This window comes from Schistocerca piceifrons, chromosome 1 (assembly GCF_021461385.2).
Source record: "Schistocerca piceifrons isolate TAMUIC-IGC-003096 chromosome 1, iqSchPice1.1, whole genome shotgun sequence".
NCBI classification, from domain to species: Eukaryota; Metazoa; Arthropoda; class Insecta; order Orthoptera; family Acrididae; genus Schistocerca; species Schistocerca piceifrons.
The window spans coordinates 948081333-948107120 of NC_060138.1; the positions used below are offsets into that span (position 1 = coordinate 948081333).

At 42.4% G+C, this 25788-nt stretch overlaps 1 protein-coding gene across 3 annotated transcripts in view; it reads right to left on the reverse strand.

The window, feature by feature from the left end:
• The window catches only part of LOC124804854 (discoidin domain-containing receptor 2-like), a 923862-nt gene that overhangs the window by 538291 nt on the left and 359783 nt on the right, over positions 1-25788 (reverse strand). For all 3 annotated transcript variants that reach the window (XM_047240882.1, XM_047240630.1, XM_047265604.1), the window contains exon 2: positions 18524-18610. In XM_047240882.1, coding sequence (XP_047096838.1) covers positions 18524-18590 — 67 coding nt within the window. In that variant the 5' untranslated portion in view covers positions 18591-18610. The remainder of the gene's footprint in view (positions 1-18523; positions 18611-25788) is intronic.

Sequence of the window (25788 nt, forward strand, 5' to 3'; positions counted from 1 at the left end):
TGTGGTGGTCATTCATAGTGTGTACATGTACAAAATTACATTGGCATCCGACCATGTCTTCTGGGTGCTTCACTTCTTTTGTCAGGCAATGTAATTACTGAAGTATCTGCGCTAGCAGAATAGAAATGCGGAAAACACAAGTCCGAAAACAATTTATTGGACTCACTGAAACGAAACAATAATACAATCTCCAAAAGAACAACAGACTCGATCCCAACTGCGGATCGTCACAAATATAAAATAACAAATAATAGTAGAAAAGACCCGACTCTTCACGGGGAGAGAGCACAGTAAAACAATTCTTCGATGTCAAGATGTTCGTCGACTATACCAAGTCCATCTGCAAGAGATCGGCCAGCTAGAAGAGGCGTCTGGCCATTCCTGCTGGGGTGGCAGCTCTGTGTACCTCCAAAAGGTGCATCGAAATACACTTTGCCGGCAGTGCTCCGTCCTATAAAGCCCATTTGGCGGATGTATCTGTCGGAACTATTTGCGATCACGCACCTGGCGTATCACAGTAGTTCCTTGGCTGGCTGCGACCTCTGGTGAAGCTGTTCTGCAGGCTCCGCGAACGGGTAGTGGTCCCTGGCGGCCGTTGGTGGAGACCAGGTGTTGTGTTGTGGCCGCCAGTAAATATTTGAGTTGATAACACAGACGACGTAGGTTTTCCTGGTAAATATACGTCCTGTGAAGCAGGCATCTCGCCTTGGTTGGACGTGAAGTGGGATGCCGATGCAGTAGGCACTACGATGTATGAATTGAGCGGCCACAGCAATTACGAAACTACACTACTGGCCATTAACATCGCTACACCAAAAAGAAATGCAGATGATAAACGGGTATTCATTGGAAAATATATTAAACTAGAACTGACACGTGATGACATTTTCACGCAATTTGGGTGCATAGATTCTGAGAAATCAGTACCCAGAACAACCACCTCTGGCCGCAATAACGGCCTTGATACGCCTGGGCATTGGGTCAGAGCTTGGATGGCGTGTACAGGTACAGCTGCCCATGCAGCTTCAGCACGATACCACAGTTCATCAAGAGTAGTGACGCGTATTGCGACGAGCCAGTTGCTCGGCCACCATTGAACAGACGTATTCAATTGGTGAGAGATCTGGAGAGTGTGCTGGCCAGCGCAGCAGTCGATAATTTTCTGTATCCAGAAAGGCCCGTACAGGACCTGCAACATGCCGTCGTGCATTATCCTGCTGAAATGTAGGGTTTCGCAGGGATCGAATGAAGGGTAGAGCCACGGGTCGTAACACATCTGAAATGTAGCGCCCACTGTTTAAAGTGCCGTCAATAAGAACAAGAGGTGACCCAGACGTGTAACCAGTGGCACCCCATACCATCACGCCGGGTGATACAACAGTATAGCGATGATGAATACACGCTTCCAATGTTCGTTCACCGCGATGTCGCCAAACACGAATGCGACCATCATGATGCTGTAAACAGAACCTGAATTCATCCGAAATAATGACGTTTTGCTGTTCGTTCGTTGAGTATACCATCGCAGGCGCTCCTGTCTGTGATGCAGCGTCAGGGATCGAGACGTGGCTGCACGATCCGTTACAGCCATCCGGGTAAGATGCCTGTCATCTCGACTGATAGTGATACGAGGCCGTTGGGATCCAGCACGGCGTTCCGTATTACCCTCCTGAGCCCACCGATTCCGTATTCTGCTAACAGTCATTGGATCTCGACCAACGCGAGCAGCAACGTCGCGATACGATAAACCACAATCGCGATAGGATACAATCCGACCTTTATCGAAGTCGGAAACGTAATGGTACGCATTTCTCCTCCTTACACGAGGCATCACAACAACGTTTCACCAGGCAACGCCGGTCAACTGCTGTTAGTGTATGAGAAATCGGTTGGAAACTTTCCTCATGTCAGCACGTTGTATGTGTCGCCACCGGCGCCAACCTTGTGTGAATGCTCTGAAAAGCTAATCATTTGCATATCACAGCATCTTCATCCTGTCGGTTAAATTTCGCGTCTGTAGCACGTCATCTTCGTGGTGTAGCAATTTTAATGGTCAGTAGTGTATATTTCTGTACGTATTGTATTGATAGGCTATTTTTTTGGGTTCACATGGCTAAAGAAAATGTAATTAGTAAATCTGTGTGAACCACACGTCCATGATCATTAAACTGATGTAAGAGTGATCTTTAAACATGTTCCTTGTAGTATCTTAAGTACCAGCATAATTTACAGACTATGCTCTCTCCACAACCGTTACTTGTACTAGCTGAAGAAAGGAACGTTGAAATTACAAAAGCAGGGGATTTCATTCACCATGAACCAACCATCATTTACATCAATGTTCTACCTTGGGCCTCTGTCAGATACGCGACAGATATGAATTTAGAGGTTCTGAAGGATGTGACGCACAATATATTGAATTCTCAAAGGCAAAATTCATTGTGTACTGCCATATACCTAATACGACATACAAAATGTGTTAAACAGAGATTTTCTTAAAGTGCTTGATAGTGGAGCACTGCTTCCTTCTTAAGATCGGAAGATGGTCGATGACGGCCGGTTATTGTTTCGGAAAAACGAACCATTTTTAAAAATTTATTGAAACCATCAGTAACCAGATGCAAAAAAGAAATTTTATTTCCTTTACTGATTTTGGACCCATAATTCCGTTCTCCACAAGGTCATAATTACTGCATTATTTGTGTCAAAAACAAGAAGTATGCAGCATGTTGTCGTGGTCACGTGGTGCATAAAATAATCTCAAGAATTACTGTTGTCTGTAGTATTACGGCTACATGAATTCATCTGTAGTAATACAATATCCAGTGTGCTACCAGCCTTGAAGCAGATGTCTGATACTGCACATTAACAAAACTGTGAAAGAGCAGATTTAAACCTTTCTGAGAAAAGGATATAAATTTATGTGGCACATGTATCATTGAGCTTTATATTTTTTCTACTTTTTTCTAAGCTTATACTCACGCGTTGCAGTATTCTTTTATTCCAATGCTTATAACAAAGCAGATGTGTAACAATCTATCTGATGTGGTGGAAAAAACACCGATGCGCGGTGTGCTGCTTTGAAGTCGTGTAACTACAGGAACAGAAATAGAATATCAGCTCAGATAATTTTATTTTATCAAAAACTTTAGAGTAATGTCACTGACAAAGGATTAAAAAATACTTCATTCGGGAAGTCCAAGCCCGGTACTTTTCCCAATTGTACAACAAAAAAAAAAAAAAAAACGCGACATCAGTCCGACGTATTGCATAATAACCGTAGCGCTTATCTTTGAAAAACAATTACAACAAATACGACACGGTATGAATGGATTGACGAGCTTAGAGGCTTGTGAATATAATTAAATTTCACACTGCAAAAAGCTTTGTCGCAGAGTCGGGTAAAGCAGTTATTTGCCAAGAGAAATTAAAGCAAAAATGTGGAAAACGCGTATTACGCGTCAGCCCTCCCTTCTGAACCGAAAGGGGGAACGAACGTTCACATTTTACATTTCACCTAAAGAGAATTTCGACTTTCTATTAAAATAACTTTTAGACTGAAACAGACGTCTCCCCGGTACAAGAATAATGTTATTCTGAGAAAATCATTATTTAGCCAGTGATACACAGACATTAGCTTCATAATTATGCAGAATATCGGAAGAGCCCCTACATATATGCAGCTGACTTTTCAGAGAAAGCACTCACAGGATCTGGAAACGAAAAATCTCAGTAATACAGTCTACCAGACTCCGAAGAAGTCTTTTTATTGAAATTACAATGAAATCCAGACCATTAGCTGCATACATGCGTTGATAAATATCAAAAGGGACAGTTGAAAATCTGTGCCAGCACTGGGACACGAACCCGGGATCTCCTGCTTACATGGCAGACGCTCTATACAGGGTGTTACAAAAAGGTACGGCCAAACTTTCAGGAAACATTCCTCACACACAAATAAAGAAAAGATGTTATGTGGACATGTGTCCGGAAACGCTTAATTTCCATGTTAGAGCTCATTTTAGTTTTGTTAGTATGTACTGTACTTCCTCGATTCACCGCCAGTTGGCCCAATTGAAGGAAGGTAATGTTGACTTCGGTGCTTGTGTTGATATGCGACTCATTGCTCTACAGTACTAGCATCAAGCACATCAGTACGTAGCATCAACAGGTTAGTGTTCAACACGAACATGGTTTTGCAGTCAGTGCAATGTTTACAAATGCGAAGTTGACAGATGCCCATTTGATGTATGGATTAGCACGGGGCAATAGCCGTGGCGCGGTACGTTTGTATCGAGACAGATTTCCAGAACGAAGGTGTCCCGACAGGAAGACGTTCGAAGCAATTGATCGGCGTCTTAGAGAGCACGGAACATTCCAGCCAATGACTCGCGACTGGGGAAGACCTAGAACGACGAGGACACCTGCAACGGACGAGGCAATTTTTCGTGCAGTTGACGATAACCCTAATGTCAGCGTCAGAGAAGCTGCTGCTATAAAAGGTAACGTTGACCACGTCACTGTATGGAGAGTGCTACGGGAGAACCAGTTGTTTCCGTACCATGTACAGCGTGTGCAGGCGCTATCAGCAGCTGATTGGCCTCCACGGGTACACTTCTGCGAATGGTTCATCCAACAATGTGTCAATCCTCATTTCAGTGCAAATGTTCTCTTTACGGATGAGGCTTCATTCCAACGTGATCAAATTGTAAATTTTCACAATCAACATGTGTGGGCTGACGAGAATCCGCACGCAATTGTGCAATCACGTCATCAACACAGATTTTCTGTGAACGTTTGGGCAGGCATTGTTGGTGATGTCTTGATTGGGCCCCATGTTCTTCCACCTACGCTCAATCGAGCACGTTATCATGATTTCAAACGGGATACTCTACCTGTGCAACTAGAACATGTGCCTTTACAAGTACGACACAACATGTGGTTCATGCACGATGGAGCTCCTGCACATTTCAGTCGAAGTGTTCGTACGCTTCTCAACAACAGATTCGGTGACCGATGAATTGGTAGAGGCGGACCAATTCCCCGGCCTCCACGCTCTCCTGACCTCAACCCTCTTGACTTTCATTTATGGAGCCATTTGAAAGCTCTTGTCTACGCAACCCCGATACCAAATGTAGAGACTCTTCGTGCTCGTACTGTGGACGGCTGTGATGCAATACGCCATTCTCCAGGGCTGCATCAGCGCATCAGGGATTCCATGCGACGGAGGGTGGATGCATGTATCCTCGCTAACGGAGGACATTTTGAACATTTCCTGTAACAAAGTGTTTGAAGTCACGCTGGTACGTTCTGTTGCTGTGTGTTTCCATTCCATGATTAATGTGATTTGAAGAGAAGGAATAAAATGAGCTCTAACATGGAAAGTAAGCGTTTCCGGACACATGTCCACATAACATATTTTCTTTCTTTGTGTGTGAGGAATGTTTCCTGAACGTTTTGTAACACCCTGTATAACTGAGTCATTGAGGAAGCAGAGGATAGTGTGACTGCAGAGACATATCTCTGCCATGCTCCCCGTGAGGCCCACACTTCCAATTTACTGTCCACACACTATGTTTGTAATGTCCCTGCCCACTATACTCTTTACTCGCGGCAGTCGTGATGCCGATTCCCGTAAGGGTTTGAGCAATGTGAGTGCATCCTCAATGAAGAAGATCATTGGTCGGTAATCCGTCTGTTCTTTCGGACATGAAAGAAGAGATATCATTAGTGATCTTGCAGCTCTCGAAGAATGAAATTCCAATCAAATCCAGACCATTAGTTGCTTACAGGCGTTGATAAATATCAACGGGGACATTGGATTTCTTTGGAATTTCATTCTTCGAGGGCTGGAAGATCACTAATGGTAGCTGTTCTTTCGGACATGTCCAGAAAAACAGATACCCTCTTCATATAGACAAGTCTTACCGGCCAATGACCTTTTTCAGTGCGGATGCACTCACATTGCTCAAACTCTTACGGGAATCGGTAGATTGACTGTCGCGAGTAATGAGTATAGTGGGCAGGGACAGTACAAATGCTGTGTGGAGACAGTAAGCTGGAAGTGTGGGTGTCACAGGTCTCATGGGGAGCGTACCAGAGATACGTCGCTGCAGTCACACTATCCTATGTGTCCTCAATGGCTCAGTCGGATAGAGCGTCTGCCTTGTAAGCAGGACACCTGGGTTTGAGTGCCGGTCGGGGCATACATTTTCAACTGTCCCCGTTGTTAGCAGCTAGTGGTCTGGATTTCATTGGAATTTCATTCTTCGAAAGGTGCAAGATCGCTAATGGTATCTGTTCTTTCATGTCCGAAAGAACAGATACCATCTTCATATTAATATAAGGCTTGTTATTGTCTGATGATACCTCGCCCTCACTTGGGAAGTTACAGCCGTAACAACTACGAAGATGATTCGTTTTAGCAACTGATTTAGAGGTTTACTATGAAACCATGCAAGCGCTACCCACTCGTTATCACATTTTAAATCTGCATATTATATATCATTCCACTCATTATTTGGCCACTGTGCACAACATAAACACCAGCACATTTAAAACCTCAAGTTGGAGCACACATAGTTATATTTGTTAAATAAGGATCGCCTAACCATAGCAGAAGTCACAGGAAATAGCATTCACAAATGGAAAATGACTTCATGATTAACAAACGTTATTCAGTTTTGAAAACTAACATGAAATCTTGGTGCATTGTTACTCTTCAAAACAAAAATAAACGAAACTAAGATGAAAAACCAAAACTAAATATGTGTAACTGTGGTTGAAATCATTAGGAAAAATGAAAGAGGAAAAAATAAGAATTCTTCATCGGGCCAGCTCGCATTTTCCTGCTGAGAAGAGAAATAACGCAATGAGTCCGCGTTCTAGATGCACAAATGAATAAATTAAAGGCGAGCTCCTCCTAAAACTTTGTACTGCCCTGTTCCATTTGAGGAATAAATGTGAAACGATGTGTATCAATCATTTTAAAACTAATGCACACCTATATTCACATGAGCAAAACAACTTTAAAAAATTATAGTCTATTTTATACAGACAGTGTGTCAAGTTGAAAATATACTGGGATTAAACGTAATTATTGATACTGAAGACTCCATCTTTTTTATCTGAAAGGATTTGACAAAAATAACTGAACATCTGTAGACTGAGAGTATTATTAATCACAAATCATTGTGTGACTACATTTATAGAATAAGTGCGTAAGTTTCCGAGGTCACTGTCAACCATAATAAACTCCTTTGGGCCAAATCACCGTGTAAAACGAGAAGGTTGTTTTATAGTTGCCATATAAATTTACAGAATGTCGTGAGCTAGTGTCCAAAAGTATTTTATTCAAATATATTCTTAATAGTACATTGTACAGGTACCAGCCGAAAGATTCGTTAATGAATAACGTACATTGTTCGTAAGTATGACTAGTTATCCAGCAAATATACTCAGTTTTCATATAAATCCTGACGTCATGAGTCACGGATGCATCATTTATGAAGGAAATATTCTGCCTAAATCTCAGTTTACAGAGCCTCATCATGGTTGAATAAAGATAAGTCAAATGGTTCAAATGGCTCTGAGCACTATGGGACTTAACTGCTGAGGTCGTCAGTCCCCTAGAACTTAGTACTACTTAAAGCAAACTAACCTAAGGACATCACACACATCCATGCCCGAGGCAGGATTCGAAACTGCGACCGTAGCGGTCGCGCGGTTTCAGACTGTAGCGCCTAGAACCGCTTGGTCACTCCAGCCGGCAAAGATAAGTCAGTTTTTTTTTTTCAGTGTTGTGTGGAAGTTAGATTCGTAGTAACTCTTGCGAAGTAGTAAATTGTAACTTTGGACTCAGATAACAATAAACAACCGCTATTAACTACCCAACAATATAGTGCGTGAAGGTCATGTAGTGGTTTGGTAATGTTGGTTAAACTGCGATGAAATAGAAAGATAATCAAAAACTAAATATGTTTAGTTAACACGTAACTTACAGAGATACACTGCTATAAAGCAATATTACACTAACACCTTGCTTCGCAAGCCGTACGGCGTGCGGTGGAGGGTATGGCACATACTGTACCAACCGCATTTTGCCTTCCTACTATGGTGGTAGTGAGACGGTTGTTTCACGTCCCGTTCGGTCGCAAAAGTCACTGCTTTTAGAATCGCGGTCATTGGGAGAGGTGTATATTGGGGAAAGGACAAATTTCGGTACGTGCAACCTGAGGATTACGGTAGGCACATAACATGGGATAGCCGTTGGTCCGCCACAGGAAATAAATAGCCCCCCAAGCGGATGGGTTTTTAGTTCGTACATCACCTTTGAAGTCTTTGTTATGCTGAGTTACGAATGCATCTTGTACCTCACTGTTTTGGATCTGGTCTTTGATTTGGAACTCAGTTTGATCGTGTGATGTTACATGTTTAAAATGCCAATGGATTCTCCACTGAAATTACTATCTTTTAGAAAAATGAAACAGAAGTAGAAACACGTTAATAGTGGATTTATTTGGCATTAAAGTTTTATTATGTAGAGAAAAAGCAAGTAAGCCATGTCGGAAAGAACAGACACCATATCCATATAAGTTTATAGTTCTGGCAACACCGGCCATGACCTTCTTCTTCTGTGCGGATGCACACATATTCCCCGAACTCTTACGGGACTTAGTAAGAATGTCTTCCACGAGCACTAAGTGTGCTGGGGTGGGACAATACGAATGTAGTGTGTGGACGTAAAAGGTGAGAATATGGGTCTCGCTGGTGGCGTGCGCGAGATAGTCCGTGCAGTCGCGCTATCCTCTGTGCCCCGGGTGGCTCAGATGGATAGAGCGTCTGCCAGGTAAGCAGGAGATCCCGCGTTCGAGTCCCGGTCAGGGCACACATTTTCACCTGTTCCCGTTGATATACAGGGTGGTCCATTGATAGTGATCGGGGCAAATATCTCACGAAATAAGCATCAAACGAAAAAACTACAAAGAACGAAACTCGTCTAGCTTGAAGGGAGAAACAAGATGGCGCTATGGTTGGCCCGCTAGATGGCGCTGCCATAGGTCAAACGGATATCAACTGCGTTTTTTTTAAAAATAGGAACCCCCACTTTTATTACGTATTCGTCTAGTACGTAAAGAAATATGAATGTTTTAGTTGGACTACTTTTTTCGCTTTGTGATAGATAGCGCTGTAATAGTCACAAACGTATAAGTACGTGGTATCACGTAACATTCCGCCAGTGCGGACGGTATTTGCCCGTGTTAAAATGGGCCGTTTACCAATTGCAGAAAAGGTCGAGACCGTGTTGATGTATGGCTGTTGTGATCAAAATGCCCAACGGGCGTGTGCTATGTGTGCTGCTCGGTATCCTGGACGACATCATTCAAGTGTCCGAACCGTTTGCCGGATAGTTATGTTATTAAAGAAAACAGGAAGTGCTCAGCCACATGTGAAACGTCAACCACGACCTGCAACAAATGACGATGCCCAAGATGATGATGATGATTAGTGTTGTAGGGCGCACAACAGCGAGGTTATCAGCGCCCGACGATGCCCAAGTAGGTGTTTTAGCTGCTGTCGCGGCTAATCCGCACATCAGTAGCAGACAAATTGCGCGAGAATCGGGAATCTCAAAAATGTCGGTGTTGCGAATGCTACATCAACATCGATTGCACCCGTACCATATTTCTATGCACCAGGAATTGCATGGCGACGACTTTGAACGTCGTGTACAGTTCTGCCACTGGGCACAAGAGAAATTACGGGACGATGATAGATTTTTTTTGCACGCGTTCTATTTAGCGACGAAGCGTCATTCACCAACAGCGGTAACGTAAACCGGCATAATATGCGCTATTGGGCAACGGAAAATCTACGCGGCGTTATGGGAGGAAGGATAATTGGCCCCCATTTTGTCGATGGCAATCTAAATGGTGCAATGTATGCTGATTTCCTACGTAGTGTTCTACCGATGTTACTACAAGATGTTTCATTGCATGGCAGAATGGCGATGTACTTCCAACATGATGGATGTCCGGCACATAGCTCGCATGCGGTTGAAGAGGTATTGAATAGAATATTTCATGACAGGTGGATTGGTCGTCGAAGCACCATACCACGTTTCGCACGTTCACCGGATCTGATTTCTTTCTGTGGGGAAAGTTGAAGTATATTTGCTACTGTGATCCACCGACAACGCCTGACAACATGCGTCAGCGCGTTGTCAATGCATGTGCGAACATGCATTATGGTAGGCGAACTACTCGCTGTTGAGAGGAACGTCGTTACACGTATTGCCAAATGCATTGAGGTTGACGGACATAATTTTGTGCATTTATTGCATTAATGTGGTATTTATAGGTAATCACGCTGTAACAGCATGCGTTCTCAGAAATGATAAGTTCACAAAGGTACATATATTACATTGGAACAACCGAAATAAAACGTTGAAACGTACCTACGTCTGTATTTTAATTTAAAAAACCTACCTGTTACCAACTATTCGTCTAAAATTGTGAGCCAAATGTTTGTGACTATTACAGCGCCATCTATCACAAAGCGAAAAAAGTGGTCCAACTAAAACATTTATATTTCTTTACGTACTACACGAATATGTAATAAAAATGGGGGTTCCTATTTAGAAAAAACGCAGTTGATATCCGTTTGACCTATGGCAGCGCCATCTAGCGGGCCAACCATAGCGACATCTGGTTTCCCCCTTCAAGCTAGACAAGTTTCGTTCTTTGTAGTTTTTTCATTTGGCGCTTATTTCGTGAGGTATTTGGGCCGGTCACGATAAATGGACCACCCTGTATATCAACGCCCGTTAGCAGCTGAAGGTGTTAAAGTAATTCTAATTTCGTTCTAGACGGCTGCAGGTCATCAATGGTGTCCGTTCTTTTGGACATGTCCGAAAGAATAGACACCATATCCATATAAGTATATGTACCGTTAGTGGCTGAATGGCTGAATAGAAGTTTTCACAACGTCCTTCAGTGTGCTTCATCTGAATTGTCTTCCCTTATCTCCATGTTGTGCATTGAGCTGAAATTATTTAATAACGACTTCTTGGTAAAAAAAAAAAAAAAAAAAAAAAAAAAAAAAAAAAAAAGAGTCGTAGTTATTGCTGACCACAACTAGTCTGAGTTTAATCCACTGAATGGTTGGTGCTTATTCCGCACTTGTAACAGTGGTTGCTCGCCATTGTTTAAGTGCTACTTGAAGTTTTGCCTTACTGTTACTTGTTTACGCCACAAGCTGTCTGCCACTTTAGATCTGGTGGTCTTCAAAGCAGTATTATTTTTCAGCGAGCCGCAGGGAGTTTGTCGTTGCAGTAGTTTTTGATGAAATCGGATATTTAGTACTGTTAAATTGTCATAAGCTCTGTAGTACATCTGCTTTATTAAGTTGTTGTCTGTAACGCCTTGGGGTCTTTCCTTGGATTCATCACTTAATCTTTCAATTATTTTAAGGAAAGCTATCATACTAATATACGCTGTTCAGACTGTACTTTACATCGCTCTGAAATCTAAGTGCCTTGGAATAGAGCCTAACTTGTAAATGATAGCAATAGCTCCTGTTTCTCACAGATATTTCAGTTTGGGACAAAGAAGTGTAGCCTATACGACCTGTGCACTTTTTTTCTGTTTCAAGTAGCTTTCTGAGGTTAATCGTTTCACCCTATTCAGTTTAAGTTATTTTTGGGGACGGGTGAGACGTTTATTACGCCAGCGTTTTATCGTTCTATGTTATTAGGTGATGTTGCTCTGCGTAATTTTGAGAAAAGTTATTGTTTGATTATTATGGAAGATTTGAAGGTATTATGCCATTAAGTTAGTAAGGCGTGGGCAAATTATATTTCCTTAACTTGTATCTTTTAGCTTATGTTTCACCTGAGTATTGTTTATTCACAACTCTTAGTTTTACAGATTGAAGGTCAGCTGTCTGGGGCGGCGATTGGCCGCGGGATCATGTTGCCGTTACGAACCAGTATGATGTTTTTCAGGAGTGTTTGTGGCTGCCCGACTTTAACTTAGTGGAGTTGTTGGCGCTAGCCGCGTGTTTGTTTAGCCAATGCTCTTACTTTCAAGCTCTTATGTTAATTTCCGCCAAACATTTTACGACTCTCCTGAAATGGGTAATATTACCTTATATATGATTAACCTTCAGATTTTCTAAATCAGATTATTTCATTTAGTACTTCCTGTGCTCATGTTTGAAAAAATTGGGCTTACTTTCTCTAGTGGTCAATGTTTGAGATGTTTTTTAATCATTTTGCCATCACTTCCGTATTATATTCATTCCATGCATTTAATAAAACATCTTGCTGGGTCGTAGCTGTTAGCATTTAACTTTCATGGTTCATCTGTTCTGAAGACTGAATGTTTGCAATTGTGATTTAGTAACTGCAGTTGAGAGAGAACAAGTTACTCTGTCACCTATTTTCATATACGAAAAATTAGTAAAGAGTTTTTACGACCTATGCACCTTGAGCATTACTCTAGAAAGTTAACGGCCTGAGCAGATGTTGATGGAGCATGGTAGGGCGCTAAAAGAATGAGGTATGTTTATGGTTCTTAGTTTGTAGAAATGGCATGTTGGAAGTTGAAAGCAAGTGGCGGCGAGTCCATCTCTCAGTAAATCTTGCCGGACAGGCAGATAGATTACCACCTTATCGAGACAGGTCTCCAGCAGGATAATGCCACTATACCTGCACTGGCGCCAGCCAAATGTGGTGGGGGCAATGGACTGAATGGATGCATCTACCCAATGGAGTTGTAAACCAGGCATTGTGTGCAGTGCCATGCCTAATAAAAATTCACAATTTTCCGTGTTCGCCAAAACTGGAAATAGGCCTGTGGCCCACTTCCATCGGCCATCTCGGTCATATAAGAAACTCTGGCATCTGAGAAATGTTTAGAGATAGATTCTTTATGACACTTCATAGTTAGGTCTAACATGCTCCAAGGCAAAGGTGATTTAGATAAAGATCTTTAAGATTGTATCTGTTTGCTTGTTGCCACGGGAAGTAACATGACTTTGAAGAAAAACATCTTCTCCCTCCACAAAAACTTAAAAAAGGCCTGTAATTGGCGGTTTCTTAACTCTTGCGCTGGTTCGACATGAGTTTGTGCTGTCATATAGGAGGGGAGATTTGGTGCCTCTAAAGTCCTGCGATTGGCTCAAGATGGGGTGAAGGTAAAACGGAATTTTTTTGTCTGGAGAGGTGCGAGGCACTTGGGTTCTGGACTTCGATCTGGAAGCATCTTCTGGTCGAAGCTCTGGCATGTATGGTTGGTACTTGAGATCTGTCCTAAGACTGACTTCACTTGAAAGTAGTTAGACTGGAGAGCCTGTGGTGAAATTCTTACTGTACCAACAGTGTGACTTCAAAGGTCTCGGACTACTCTTTGCCGACGGCACACTTATTCGTTTTTGGTTTACTAGTCTTGACGTTTGGTGTCCTTGTGCGCTCTGTCGCATATGTGAGCCAAGTTGGTCCGTGGTACGACCAGCAAATGGGTGTGTCACACACTGAAATCTACCGTGATTTCAGGGCTCTGGTAGAGAGTAAATTGCGATCCGTCTGCCTGATCGCTAGACCGTGAGATTTTGCTTTTCTTTTGTGGCCGCGATCGATTCACAGGTGCCACCTTACGCCTCGCCTCCGCCGCACACATCTCGCCAGGTGCAAGTTACAGGGCTGCACGAAGCAAACAGGGTAATGTACTGCTGCTCCGGCCTTGTCTGGGTGTACAAATCCCAATCGCCGCTTGCTCTCAGCTGCACCTATATAGACTTCTGTAGATTGTCGATCAAAGTCTGCACAGCGTCAAATCAATTCAGATTGCGTTATCCACATTTACTGGGCCAGAGTACGTGACACGCTTCTGCCACCCTGCATCCTTACCCATTGTAGTCTTAAACCACCTGTTAGTTGTTCACGATATCCCATTACAATGTGTTTAGCATACATTATGTCTGTCTTTATTTTTGGGAAAATAAATGTTGTCAGTAAACTAGATTTTGAATACATTCTCAATTTTTTTTATCCGGTTCAAAACAGGTTAACTTTAACAGTTGCAGACGTCCCCTTTTTAATATTGAAATTGATCTAACTTTCCTTTTTCAAGACCCTTTGGAAGCCGAAGTGACGATTTGTTCTTGACGTTTTCGCAGAGTAATTCTTTTAATTAGTCCAAGACCAAATTGCTTTAAATAAGAAATGTCTTACCTTATTATCTTGTCATTTGTATTTTGTGGCTTGGGTCCTTTGATCGGTGACTTAAACAGATTATTTATTAAAAAAAGAGTCCTGTCGCTCATTCTTTGACATGGTTACTATTGTATTTCGTTTATTAGTGTAATGTGGTCTGGAAATAAATGTAAACTTTCAAAGGAAAAATGATGCGATTTTTTAAATAATATTGTACTTCAGTTAACACTTCCGGGCTGATAGGCCGTGAAGGACTCCCTGACGTTTCGATTCCGATGGCAGGTGACATGTTCGGAGGTAAAACGGCAACGGAGAGGACGTAACTTTATACATTGACCATTGCCCATCAGCCCGGATGTTTTAACTGCAACGGATACCGGCCATGAAATCCTACATTGTATGAATAATACTGTAGTTAGAAACGAGAGGAATAACCTGACGTGTCCTGTGACTGTGATGTCAAACAACGTACTCGCTCTCGGCAGTACAGACGGGCACAGGCTGGCCAGGATATGCAAAAACACTGAAACTGATCACTAGGTCGTGGCAGCCTGACGCTTGAGACAGTATTTCCAAAGTGGTCTTCGATTCAGTGGAGTACCGTCAGTAGTTTTCATTCCAGTAAATCCCCATCGCCAAATTCCACTGCCATGGGCAAAAAAAAGTGTTGATGGGAGAGGTAACCGTAGACAAATAGGGACTGTAACAGTGGATAGACTGATTATGCATCAGTTCAATGCCGGGTACATGTTGATACACGCTGGAGGTAGATAACAATTACGTGCAAAACCATATGAGTCGATAATATTCGCTTCCATCAGACGAGGGAATAATGACCGTATTCTGAATGTTTACACGAGATGAAAGACGCCCAGCACATAAAGGTTTTCATCTCTTTTCTGTGAACGATACAGGAATGTAGTGCTATAATGTGCATCCGTTTGTGGATGTATCTTTATATGTATCTTTAACAGACTATATGTACCTTTAACAAGAGACAGCCCAACCATGTCACTACAGAGTTATGTCAAAATGGTTTGAAGAAAAATCCTTAGAGGCCAGAATGTTTACATGGCAGATAACCAGGCTTTCCACTAATTACAAATATCAGGGGAGCCATCGAGCGAGATCGTAGGCGTAACATGACTGATAATTTCCGGAATGGAAATCAGTAAATATTCACCAAACTGATAGACAAACACTGAGACGAGACTTTAAAAAAAATGCATAGCCCTTTGCATTTATAGGGAAAATAACTAATGCCTGGCTAAGTAAGTAGTACAACACGACTACAGCATCACGGGTGGTTTGGATTGTGAAATGGCACCTCCCTTGGCGTGCAAGTACCTTGAAAGCTAAGACCTTCTTAAAATCTAGTAAATTCCGGACGGTGACCATAATGACAAATGATTCAAATGGCTCTGAGCACTATGGGACTTGACATCTGAGGTCATCAGTCCCCTAGAACTTAGAACTACTTAAACCTAACTAACCTAAGGACATCACACACATCCATGCCTGAGGCAGGATTCGAACCTGCGGCCGTAGCGGTCGCGCGGTTCCAGAGTGAAGCGCCTAGAACCGCTCGGCCATAACCATAATGACAAGATAAATTAAAAATCACATACTGTTAATCACTGAAACCGTGAAAAGTTACAACCATCCCACAACTCAGTGTTTTGCCTTGTGTACTCACCAAATTAGATGCGAGTGTCATGATTCACTTTGAGACGCGTTCAGAAGAAATTCTGAAAATCTTACAAAAATCGCTCTTCTCTGTTCACATTTTCGTCCACCACTGGAACAAGCTACTTAGGACATAGCGCCTCAGCATTGGCTTTTTGTGCACTTATGTGAAAACTGTGCAAGAGCTGAAACTTTGGCATATATGAAAACTGCCCAAAAGCTGAAACTTTGGCATCACCAGTGACTGTATGGTTACCCTAAATCAACTGAGGTCAGTCTAGGAATTTCGTACGGCAATGTCATAATGATATTCCTGTTCCATCCTTACCGCAGTTGGTTACTACTTCATATGAAATGAGTTTTTTGTCGACAAAATGTTAAACTATGGCATTCATTTTAGTGTATGCGATCCAAACTGGGTGTAATCATTCCGGAGCCAACTGATTCGCCGCTCAAAGAAACGTACGAATGTGATGAGTTGATCATCTCGAAACATCCACACATATTATGTACAGAAATTATGATCAGAAGCGGTTACTGTGAAGAGCGAGTGCTATTTGGCTTTCCCGATTTCGATTCATAGCTCCTTTAGCCTGGCAAGTATCGTGATCATTGGAAGTATCAGTGTTAGCAGGATAAGGGAATAGACTTCAGCACCAGAACAAGCTACGTGGATCTTGAGGTTGTTCTTTAACAGTCGTGGCTACAGCCGGCTAGCGGATTTAGTAAACAAAGTTGGTAGCTTCTCTTCGCTGGGCGGGACCATAGCTCATTGTCTGCAGAGTCGTGTCTCGAATTGATTGAAACTTCTCGATTCAAAACGATTGACCTCATTAATTCTTGTGTTCCGATTTATACGGTCTTGGTTATGGTTGCGTTACTGAGTGTAGCCATTTAGTAATTCAGGACACGTCATAGACGACATTGGCTCGTTCATCACAAAAAAGTAATTATTAGGTTGGCTCAGAGCATCAAAAATAGACAAGAATGGAATTGCACCTTTACCAGTGCTTCCTAACGATTTTCCTTGGAATATACGACTAGTTCAGAAGTCGAACCTTGTGGCACTTGAGCGCAGCAGGAGTAAAGAAAATTCCAGACTACAAGAATCTCATCTACATTGCTGGCTCGTATGAGCCCAGTAGTAAAACTCCGGGCTAGTGATGTGTCTCAGAGAAGTCTTTCAAACAGAAAAGCGATCTCCTCTTGAAACTCGTACAGTCCACTCGTCTCCACGCCGCTGCCCCCTTCTGATATTTTACTTATGACTACTACACAAAAACATTTTAAATCTTTTGTCACCATATCTAATCGCAGTAATTCTGGGAGATGTTGATACATGTCTTCATTTATGTGGCATAACTCACTGTCATTGGAGCATTATTTTAAACTATTTAGATTAATAGAAGTCGCTACGTGTTTCGAACCCCAGCTCGTAAAAACTAGCTTAACATCAATGTAATAATTTAATATATACGTTTATGTTAAGCCTAGTATATAAATACAGCATTCATTCGAATGGGCAACTGCTGACGAACTGAGGCCCCAAGGGTGTAGTAACATGTATTAATCTGCATTGTTTAAGAACAAAGCTTCAGTAGTGACTGGTACCAGAACGTTTAAAACTTAATAAATTGTTGTCGTCCAGTCACGGACTCTCAATCATGTAACATAGTAATAAATTCTCCCTCACAACTTTTCTTGCAATTACAAATTCATGTTAATTAGTTAGATTCACTGAGTTCCCATATTCAAAGAATTCATGTGACAGTAATTGCATCAAGCACTAGTTAAGGGTCTTCATACTTTCTTTCAAATACTGAGATGGATAATTCAATGAGTTACATAAAACACCACATCTCTGATTACTAGAACTTCGTAATTTTACCGTATTCAGGGGTGAAGCAAATGAGATACCTGTAGGTGATTACAATACTATTTAAATGCGTTATCGAGCAAAACGTACTAACTAAAATACATGTTATATTTTTGGATGGTTGGTAATGTCTACTAAAAACCTTGCCCAACACAATACTTTTGTTGATAAGAGCTCTGACGGCGAATTCTATTGCTAATAGACACGATGTAAGGTTAAACCATTAGAGCTCAAAACTGCCAACTAAACGGGTATTATTTCCCAAAACAGCCCTTTTTTACTTCAACAGAAGGAAGTACTTCTATATTTACTAATGGTTTTGTTAAGCACAACATGGATAATAAAACTGCATATAACAGTATTTTCTATACTCTAACATCGTTATTGTTCGAAACTATATACAACACCATTCTGTTGTACTCTCATCACACCATATAACTCTTGAAACATTATCTTATCTTCTAAGCCGGTTGTGTGATATAAGATAAATCAAAGAATTTGGTTTTGTTATTCTGGGCACAAATTTCAGCAGCATGATTCAGGCTTAGCCCTAAACAAACCATCAACGAGAAACTTGAGAGAATGTAAACAGAGTAGATGGTTATCTGGGAATTTACCACAGACACGAGAGAAACAATGTGCTCAAACAGCGTTGATAACCTGCTCGTGTTTGCACGATACTCCCATATTCAGGCTCGACTGTTCGCTTAGCAAAGTTTCAACGTCGGGAAGCGCTAGTCACTTACCAAGTCGGAGAGAGTGCGCCAGGGCCGCCAACATAAGCAGCAGGCTGCCGGCGACTATCGGCGCCATCTACAGTCGCGTCACGTCATCTGAAACAAATGACGTTATTCGGGTGAGAACCCTGAGATTTTTCGTTTACCCATCACAATAAAATTGTGTCTGATTTTTAAATTATCTCTATAAAAAATAAAATTAAGGAAGATACAAAGTGAAGGATCGTGGAGACGATGTACTCCGTTGCTGAAGAGACTATATGTTTGTTTTTATTTATAATGATGGTATTACTAAAAGACAGACAAAGGAGTAATATCATTTCGTAGTGTGAATAGTTCTTGGAGCGTTTCTCTGTTGTCATGTTGAGGCAAGATGAGGCAGCATTATCTAAGAGCAATATTGTTTGTAAACTACTCTGAATTCATAGTCATCGAACACTGAAGGAGCCTGTTCCAGACAAGAGCAATCTAATGTAACACGAGTAACAGCAGAATTCATTGACAGGACAGAAAAAGAAAAGAAAAAAGAAAAAAAACCGGCCCCGATGGTCTCTGCATAGGTGGCTTCAAATGGGGACGCGAAGACTTAGAGCATTCTGAATGAAGAACGAACAGCTAGAAAAAAGTAACAATAGTTCGTCTTTTTCACCATTTTCTAAAACGTTATGGAAAATGTGCAATGACAATTATCCCCCAAACGTATGATTTCAATTACGATAGATTTAGTGTTGACACCAAGAGACTGTGTAGGCATTTTTTACTCGCAACCAACGAATGCAGCTTTTAACGAGTTAAACTTACCAGTGGTCATGCTTTCCCTACAACATAAACATTATTACCTAACAATTTCCAGATACCTGTTCGCCAACACTCTCAGCCTTAGCTATTCATACGTGTTTACAGCACCATTCAAACAACTTGGACCCTGATAGTGAAGTTAGCAAACGCTGTACTTATAATGCATGTTTTGTTAAATGAACAGTAATTTATCACAAAACTAGTTACAATAGTATCGGCCTCACTTTTCATGGAATTAAATGCTGAACAGTTAAACACTAGAGACGGTCATTAAGCTACTTTCTCGTATTGGTAGAGTGACCGCTACCGGCATATATACTCAAGTCATAGATACTGCGATAATGAATGTCACAATAGACATATCAGCTGAAGAGGAGTGGACATATCTAAAAATGACAGTTACATAAGATGGACAAACACATGTGCAAGGAAGGTAACTGCGAAGAAAACTTGGGTAATAGCAAAAAATAAATTGATAAACGAAAGAATGAAGTAGAAAAATGTTCAAGAAATTCAGGAATACAGAAATACAGGGTGTTACAAAAAGGTACGGTCAAACTTTCAGGAAACATTCCTCACACACAAAGAAAGAAAATATGTTATGTGGACATGTGTCCGGAAACGCTTACTTTCCATGTTAGAGCTCATTTTATTACTTCTCTTCAAATCACATTAATCATGGAATGGAAACACACAGCAACAGAACGTACCAGCGTGACTTCAAACACTTTGTTACAGGAAATGTTCAAAATGTCCTCCGTTAGCGAGGATACATGCATCCGCCCTCCGTCGCATGGAATCCCTGATGCGCTGATGCAGCCCTGGAGAATGGCGTATTGTATCACAGCCGTCCACAACACGAGCACGAAGAGTCTCTACATTTGGTACCGGGGTTGCGTAGACAAGAGATTTCAAATTCCCCCATAAATGAAAGTCAAGAGGGTTGAGGTCAGGAGAGCGTGGAGGCCAGGGAATTGGTCCGCCTCTACCAATTCATCGGTCACCGAATCTGTTGTTGAAAAGCGTACGAACACTTCGACTGAAAAGTGCAGGAGCTCCATCGTGCATGAACCACATGTTGTGTCGTACTTGTAAAGGCACATGTTCTAGCAGCACAGGTAGAGAATCCCGTATGAAATCATGATAACGTGCTCCATTGAGCGTAGGTGACTGACGAAACTAAAATCTCTAACATGGAAATTAAGCGTTTCCGGACACATGTCCACATAACATCTTTTCGTTATTTGTGTGTGAGGAATGTTTCCTGAAAGTTTGGCCGTACCTTTTTGTAACACCCTATATAAGTCAGGCAAGCCACGGTGCAGGTAAACCATGAAGCCATGGTTAAATGGCTTCAGGAAAAATGTGAAGGTATCGAAATAGAAATGGTCTTCGGCAGGACTGATTCAGATATAGGAAAGTAAAAACAATCTTCGGTGAAGTACGGTCGGAAACATTAAGAGTGCAACGGTTTTCACTGTTAAGCACTGAGGACACATCAGATAGGTGGAAACAGTACACTGAAGGCCTTTACATAGGGGAGGACTCGCCTGACGACGTGATTGATATGGAAGATGTAGGAGATCAACTGTTGAAAGAGTGTGTGGACGACTTGCGGTCGAATAATGCGGGAGTGATAGATCTGAGTCATCAGTCTTCTGACTGGTTAGATGAGGCTCCTGTGGCAACATTATCATTTCAGAATAGCACGTGCACCCGGCGCCCTCAATTATTTGCTGAATGTGTCCCAATCTCGCTCTTCACTATAGTTTTTCCTCTCTATAGCTCCCTCTATTACCATGGAAATCATTTCCTGATGTCTTAGCAAATGTCCTATCATCACGTCCTCTCTTCTTGTCAGTGTTTTCCATGTATTCCTTTCCTTGACGATCCTGTAGAGAACCCCCACATTTCTCACCTTATCAGTCCACCTAATTTGCAACCTTCTGATGTCGCACCACATCTCATTTGTTACTGTTCTCTTCTGTTCCGGTTTCCCCACAGTCCATGTTTAACCACAATACAACTGTGTACTCCAAACGTACATTCTTAGAAATTTCTTCCTCAAGACCTGTGTTTGACATTAGTAGACTTCGCTTTGCCAGGAATGCCCTTTTTGCCAGTTCTAGTCTGCCTTTTATGTCCTCCTTCTTCGTCCGTCATCGGTTATTTTGCTGACTAGGTTGCCAGAATTCCTTATCTTCATCTGCTTCCCTAGGGCTTATCCCATGTTTTCTCAGAATTTCTAACATCTTGTACCATTTTACATAGTCGAACGCTTTTTCAGGTCGATTTTGGTATAGTCCTGCTTGTATTATTAGCCGCAACGTCATATCTGCCTTAACAGATCCTCAATGTTCTTTTCCATTCTTTTGTATATTATTCTTGTCAGCAACGTGGACGCGTGAGCTGTAAGTCCGAAGATAGCAAAGGCAAACACGTGCAATAACTATAACAGAATCAGCTTAACAGCTCATGCATCCAAATTACTGACAAGAATAATATACTGAAGAATGAAAATAATACTGAGGATCTGTTAGACGACGATAAATTTGGCTTTCGGATACCGGCAATTCTGACGTTTCGATCAGTAGGGCAAGCAGAACTGAAGAAAAATCAAGAAACGTCGTCTTGTAATATGATGCAAGATGTTTGAAATTCTGATAAAAACACGGTTAAGCATTAGGGAAACACGGATAATATACAATTTGTACAAGAACCAAGAGATAACAATAAGAATGAAAGAGCAAGAGTGAAGTTCTCGGATTAAAAAGGGTGTATGACAGGATGTAGTCTTTCACCCCCGCTGTTGAATCTACACACGGACGAAGCAACGACAGAAGTAAAAGAAATGTTCAAGAGTGGGATTAAAATTCAGAGCGAAAAAGTGTCGATGATACGATTGACTGATGACATGCCTCAGGAAGAACTTTAGGACGTCTAACGACAAGAGAATATCGATTGGGAGTAAACCAGAGAAAGAGTAGTAGTAGTAGTTGGTTGGTTGGTTTGGGGAAGGAGACCAGACAGCGTGGTCATCGGTCTCATCGGAATAGGGAAGGATGGGGAAGGAAGTCGGCCGTGCCCTTTCAGAGGAACCATCCCGGCATTTGCCTGGAGTGATTTAGGGAAATCACGGAAAACCTAAATCAGGATGGCCGGACGCGGGATTGAACCGTCGTCCTTCCGAATGCGAGTCCAGTGTCTAACCACTGCGCCAGTAGTAGTAGTAGCAGTAGTGGTAGAAGTAGTAGCAATGAGATTAACTATAAACTTAATAACAAAATTGGTGAGCACGAAGTAGACGAAATTAAGGTATCCGCTACTCTGTATGGCAATCAAGACATTTTGCCGAAGGAAGGCATTCCTGCGCGAGAGATGTCTACTAGTGTCAAACATTGGCCATAATCTGTGAAAGAAATTTCTGAGAACGTACGTTTAGAGCACAGCCCTGTATGATGGTGAATCATGGGCTCAATAAAAACCAGAAAAAGAGGAGAATCGAAGCGTTCGAGATGTGAGATGTGGTGCCAAAGAATGATGAAAATCTGGAGGACTGGTAATATACGTAATGAGGAGGTTTTCCGCAGATTGGGAGAAGGCGGGAACATTATACGGAAAACACTGACGAGGAGAACAGACAGGATGGTAGACATTTGTTAAGGCATCAGGTAATCCATGATAGTAGAGAAAGCTGTAGAGGGTACAAACTGTAGAGGAAGGTAGAGATTCGGATACATCCAATAAATAATTGAGGACGTACGGTAAAAGATAGACTGGCACAAGAGAGGAATTCCTGGAGGTCATCGATCCACTCAGAGAACAGTTGAGTTTATAAAAATTTACAATTCTACCCATTAAAATTGTAACGCCAGGAAGGATAGCATACAAATTTTACGTGCAGTGTGCATATAATATGCTAGAAAGAATTCATTGATTATATTTGTAGTTAATTTGAGGGTATATAGAGTACGAAACATGGTACACACCCCTGACCTCTCAGACAGCAGCTATGTTTCTAACCAGGCTAGGTATTAAGTCGAAAGACCTTGGTTTACAGATACGGGTACGTCATTCCATGTTGCTTCGTCTCTATGCCAATGGTAGTGGCTGGCAAGTGGGGAAGAACCTGTCTCAGCAACCCAAAAGCAGATATTTTCAACGGGTGAGATATGGACAACGTGATGGATAGGGCAACTCCTCTGTATCGAGACAGCCAACAGAGCGTTGCCAGCATACGGCCCTACTGTATCTTGTTGAAAGGTAACATCACAGAGAGCTGGAAGACAAGGCACAGCCACCGCTCTTAACAACTCGGATTTGTAACGGCTGCTGTCCACATTACAGGCTTTGCGAACCAGAAATGACGCATTATACACTGGATGGCACTATACTGTGCTCAATTGACAACGAAAAATGTGATCCGTCCAAATCCGTTCTCCTCACAGCCTCCTCTCACGGATCACAGATATGCTACACTCAGAACTTTGAATCATCTTAAAACACTGTATGGGGCCGTTTCTGTGTCTAGTGTTATCGTTGGATGCACTACCTCTCTCAAAATGTGGTCGCCAAGCTGAGATTCCGCGGCGCTCTTGCGGCAAAGTAGCCAGTTTCTTGATTCTAGATACGTATCGCGTCTGGAGATGCAAAAATAACGAATAAAACGGTTTAATATCAGAAGGTAGGGTTTTAGACGATTTTACAACGGGTTTATTTGGTTGATTAAATTGCTGCATCCTGTAACCCTGAAGGCCCAGGGGGCATCAAAACTCTCCTGGACGGCGGAAACGCTCGTTTAAGGATATGCAAGAGCTAGGAAGGTATTGGAGATCGAACATTCCATCCAATAATGCACTTGTTATTCGTTGCGCGGGTACGTAAAACTGCGGAAGTATCTGCTGCCCCCGTAGTCAGCAAACCTTCTGCAGCTATGCGGCCGCATGACGGTATGTGAAACCAGTATGAAACGAACTGTGGATGGAAAAGCAGAAGCCACATATAAATATTGCAAAAAGCTCTACAATTATGCATTTTTGTCGTGACCGCGCCGGAATCACAATGATATCAGGTACGTCCACAATCTATTAAACGCATGATTTTTGTCACAACCTGCGACAATCTGTTGCGCAGTAATGCATTAGCATATCTACCAGTTTCGCTGCCATACGATAACTACAGCCCACACTGGTCCTTCGTGAGTATCTGCACTTTAATTACAACCACCCGGTATTTCAGCTGGCTGATGTATCGCTGCCCACACCAACATAAGCCAGATCATCTGTAGATGCCACAGACGAAAAAGTTGACGAAAATATTGCTAGAGCAGTTTATGCCACAGATATGCCGCTGGCACTGTTAGAATCCAGCACTGGTAGCAAGCCTTTCAGAAGATACGACCTTATTGTGATGCGCACTTGGAGGAGGCCTTCTAGACGCTGAATGCCAACGTTTGCAGGCAGCTTTTATGCAGAAGACAAACCTAAGCTCCGTCCGAACAGGCCATGAAGACCCAACGGTACCGATCCGCCGGTGTGTCATCCTCAGCCCACAGGCGCCACTGGATGCGGATGTGGAGGAGCATGTGGTCAGCATACCGCTCTTCTCAGCACTGTCAGGTTTCATGACCGGAGCCGCTACTTTCCATTCAAGTAGCTCCTCAATTGGCCTCACAAGGGCTAGGTGTACCCCGCTTGCCAACAGCAATCGGCAGACCGGATGACCCAGTAGTAAAATATGCTTGAATTCATCGTGGACGGTCGGACGGGTCTTGCGGAACATTGAATAGTTAATTTAATAATAAATACTCCGCATCCAGTAGTCTGCAAGGGGACTCGTCCTTAATAACAGAAGGAAACCGGCCAATATTTGCTCAAATGGCTCTGAGCACTATAGGACTTAACTTCTTACGTCATCAGTCCCCCAGAACTTAAACTACTTAAACCGAACTAACCTAAGAACATCACACACATCCATGCCCCAGGCAGGATTCGAACCTGCGACCGTAGCAAACCGGCCAATATTGTGCTGATACTGTGATCAATGATATCGATGAGATACACTCCTGGAAATTGAAATAAGAACACCGTGAATTCATTGTCCCAGGAAGGGGAAACTTTATTGACACATTCCTGGGGTCAGATACATCACATGATCACACTGACAGAACCACAGGCACATAGACACAGGCAACAGAGCATGCACAATGTCGGCACTAGTACAGTGTATATCCACCTTTCGCAGCAATGCAGGCTGCTATTCTCCCATGGAGACGATCGTAGAGATGCTGGATGTAGTCCTGTGGAACGGCTTGCCATGCCATTTCCACCTGGCGCCTCAGTTGGACCAGCGTTCGTGCTGGACATGCTGACCGCGTGAGACGACGCTTCATCCAGTCCCAAACATGCTCAATGGGGGACAGATCCGGAGATCTTGCTGGCCAGGGTAGTTGACTTACACCTTCTAGAGCACGTTGG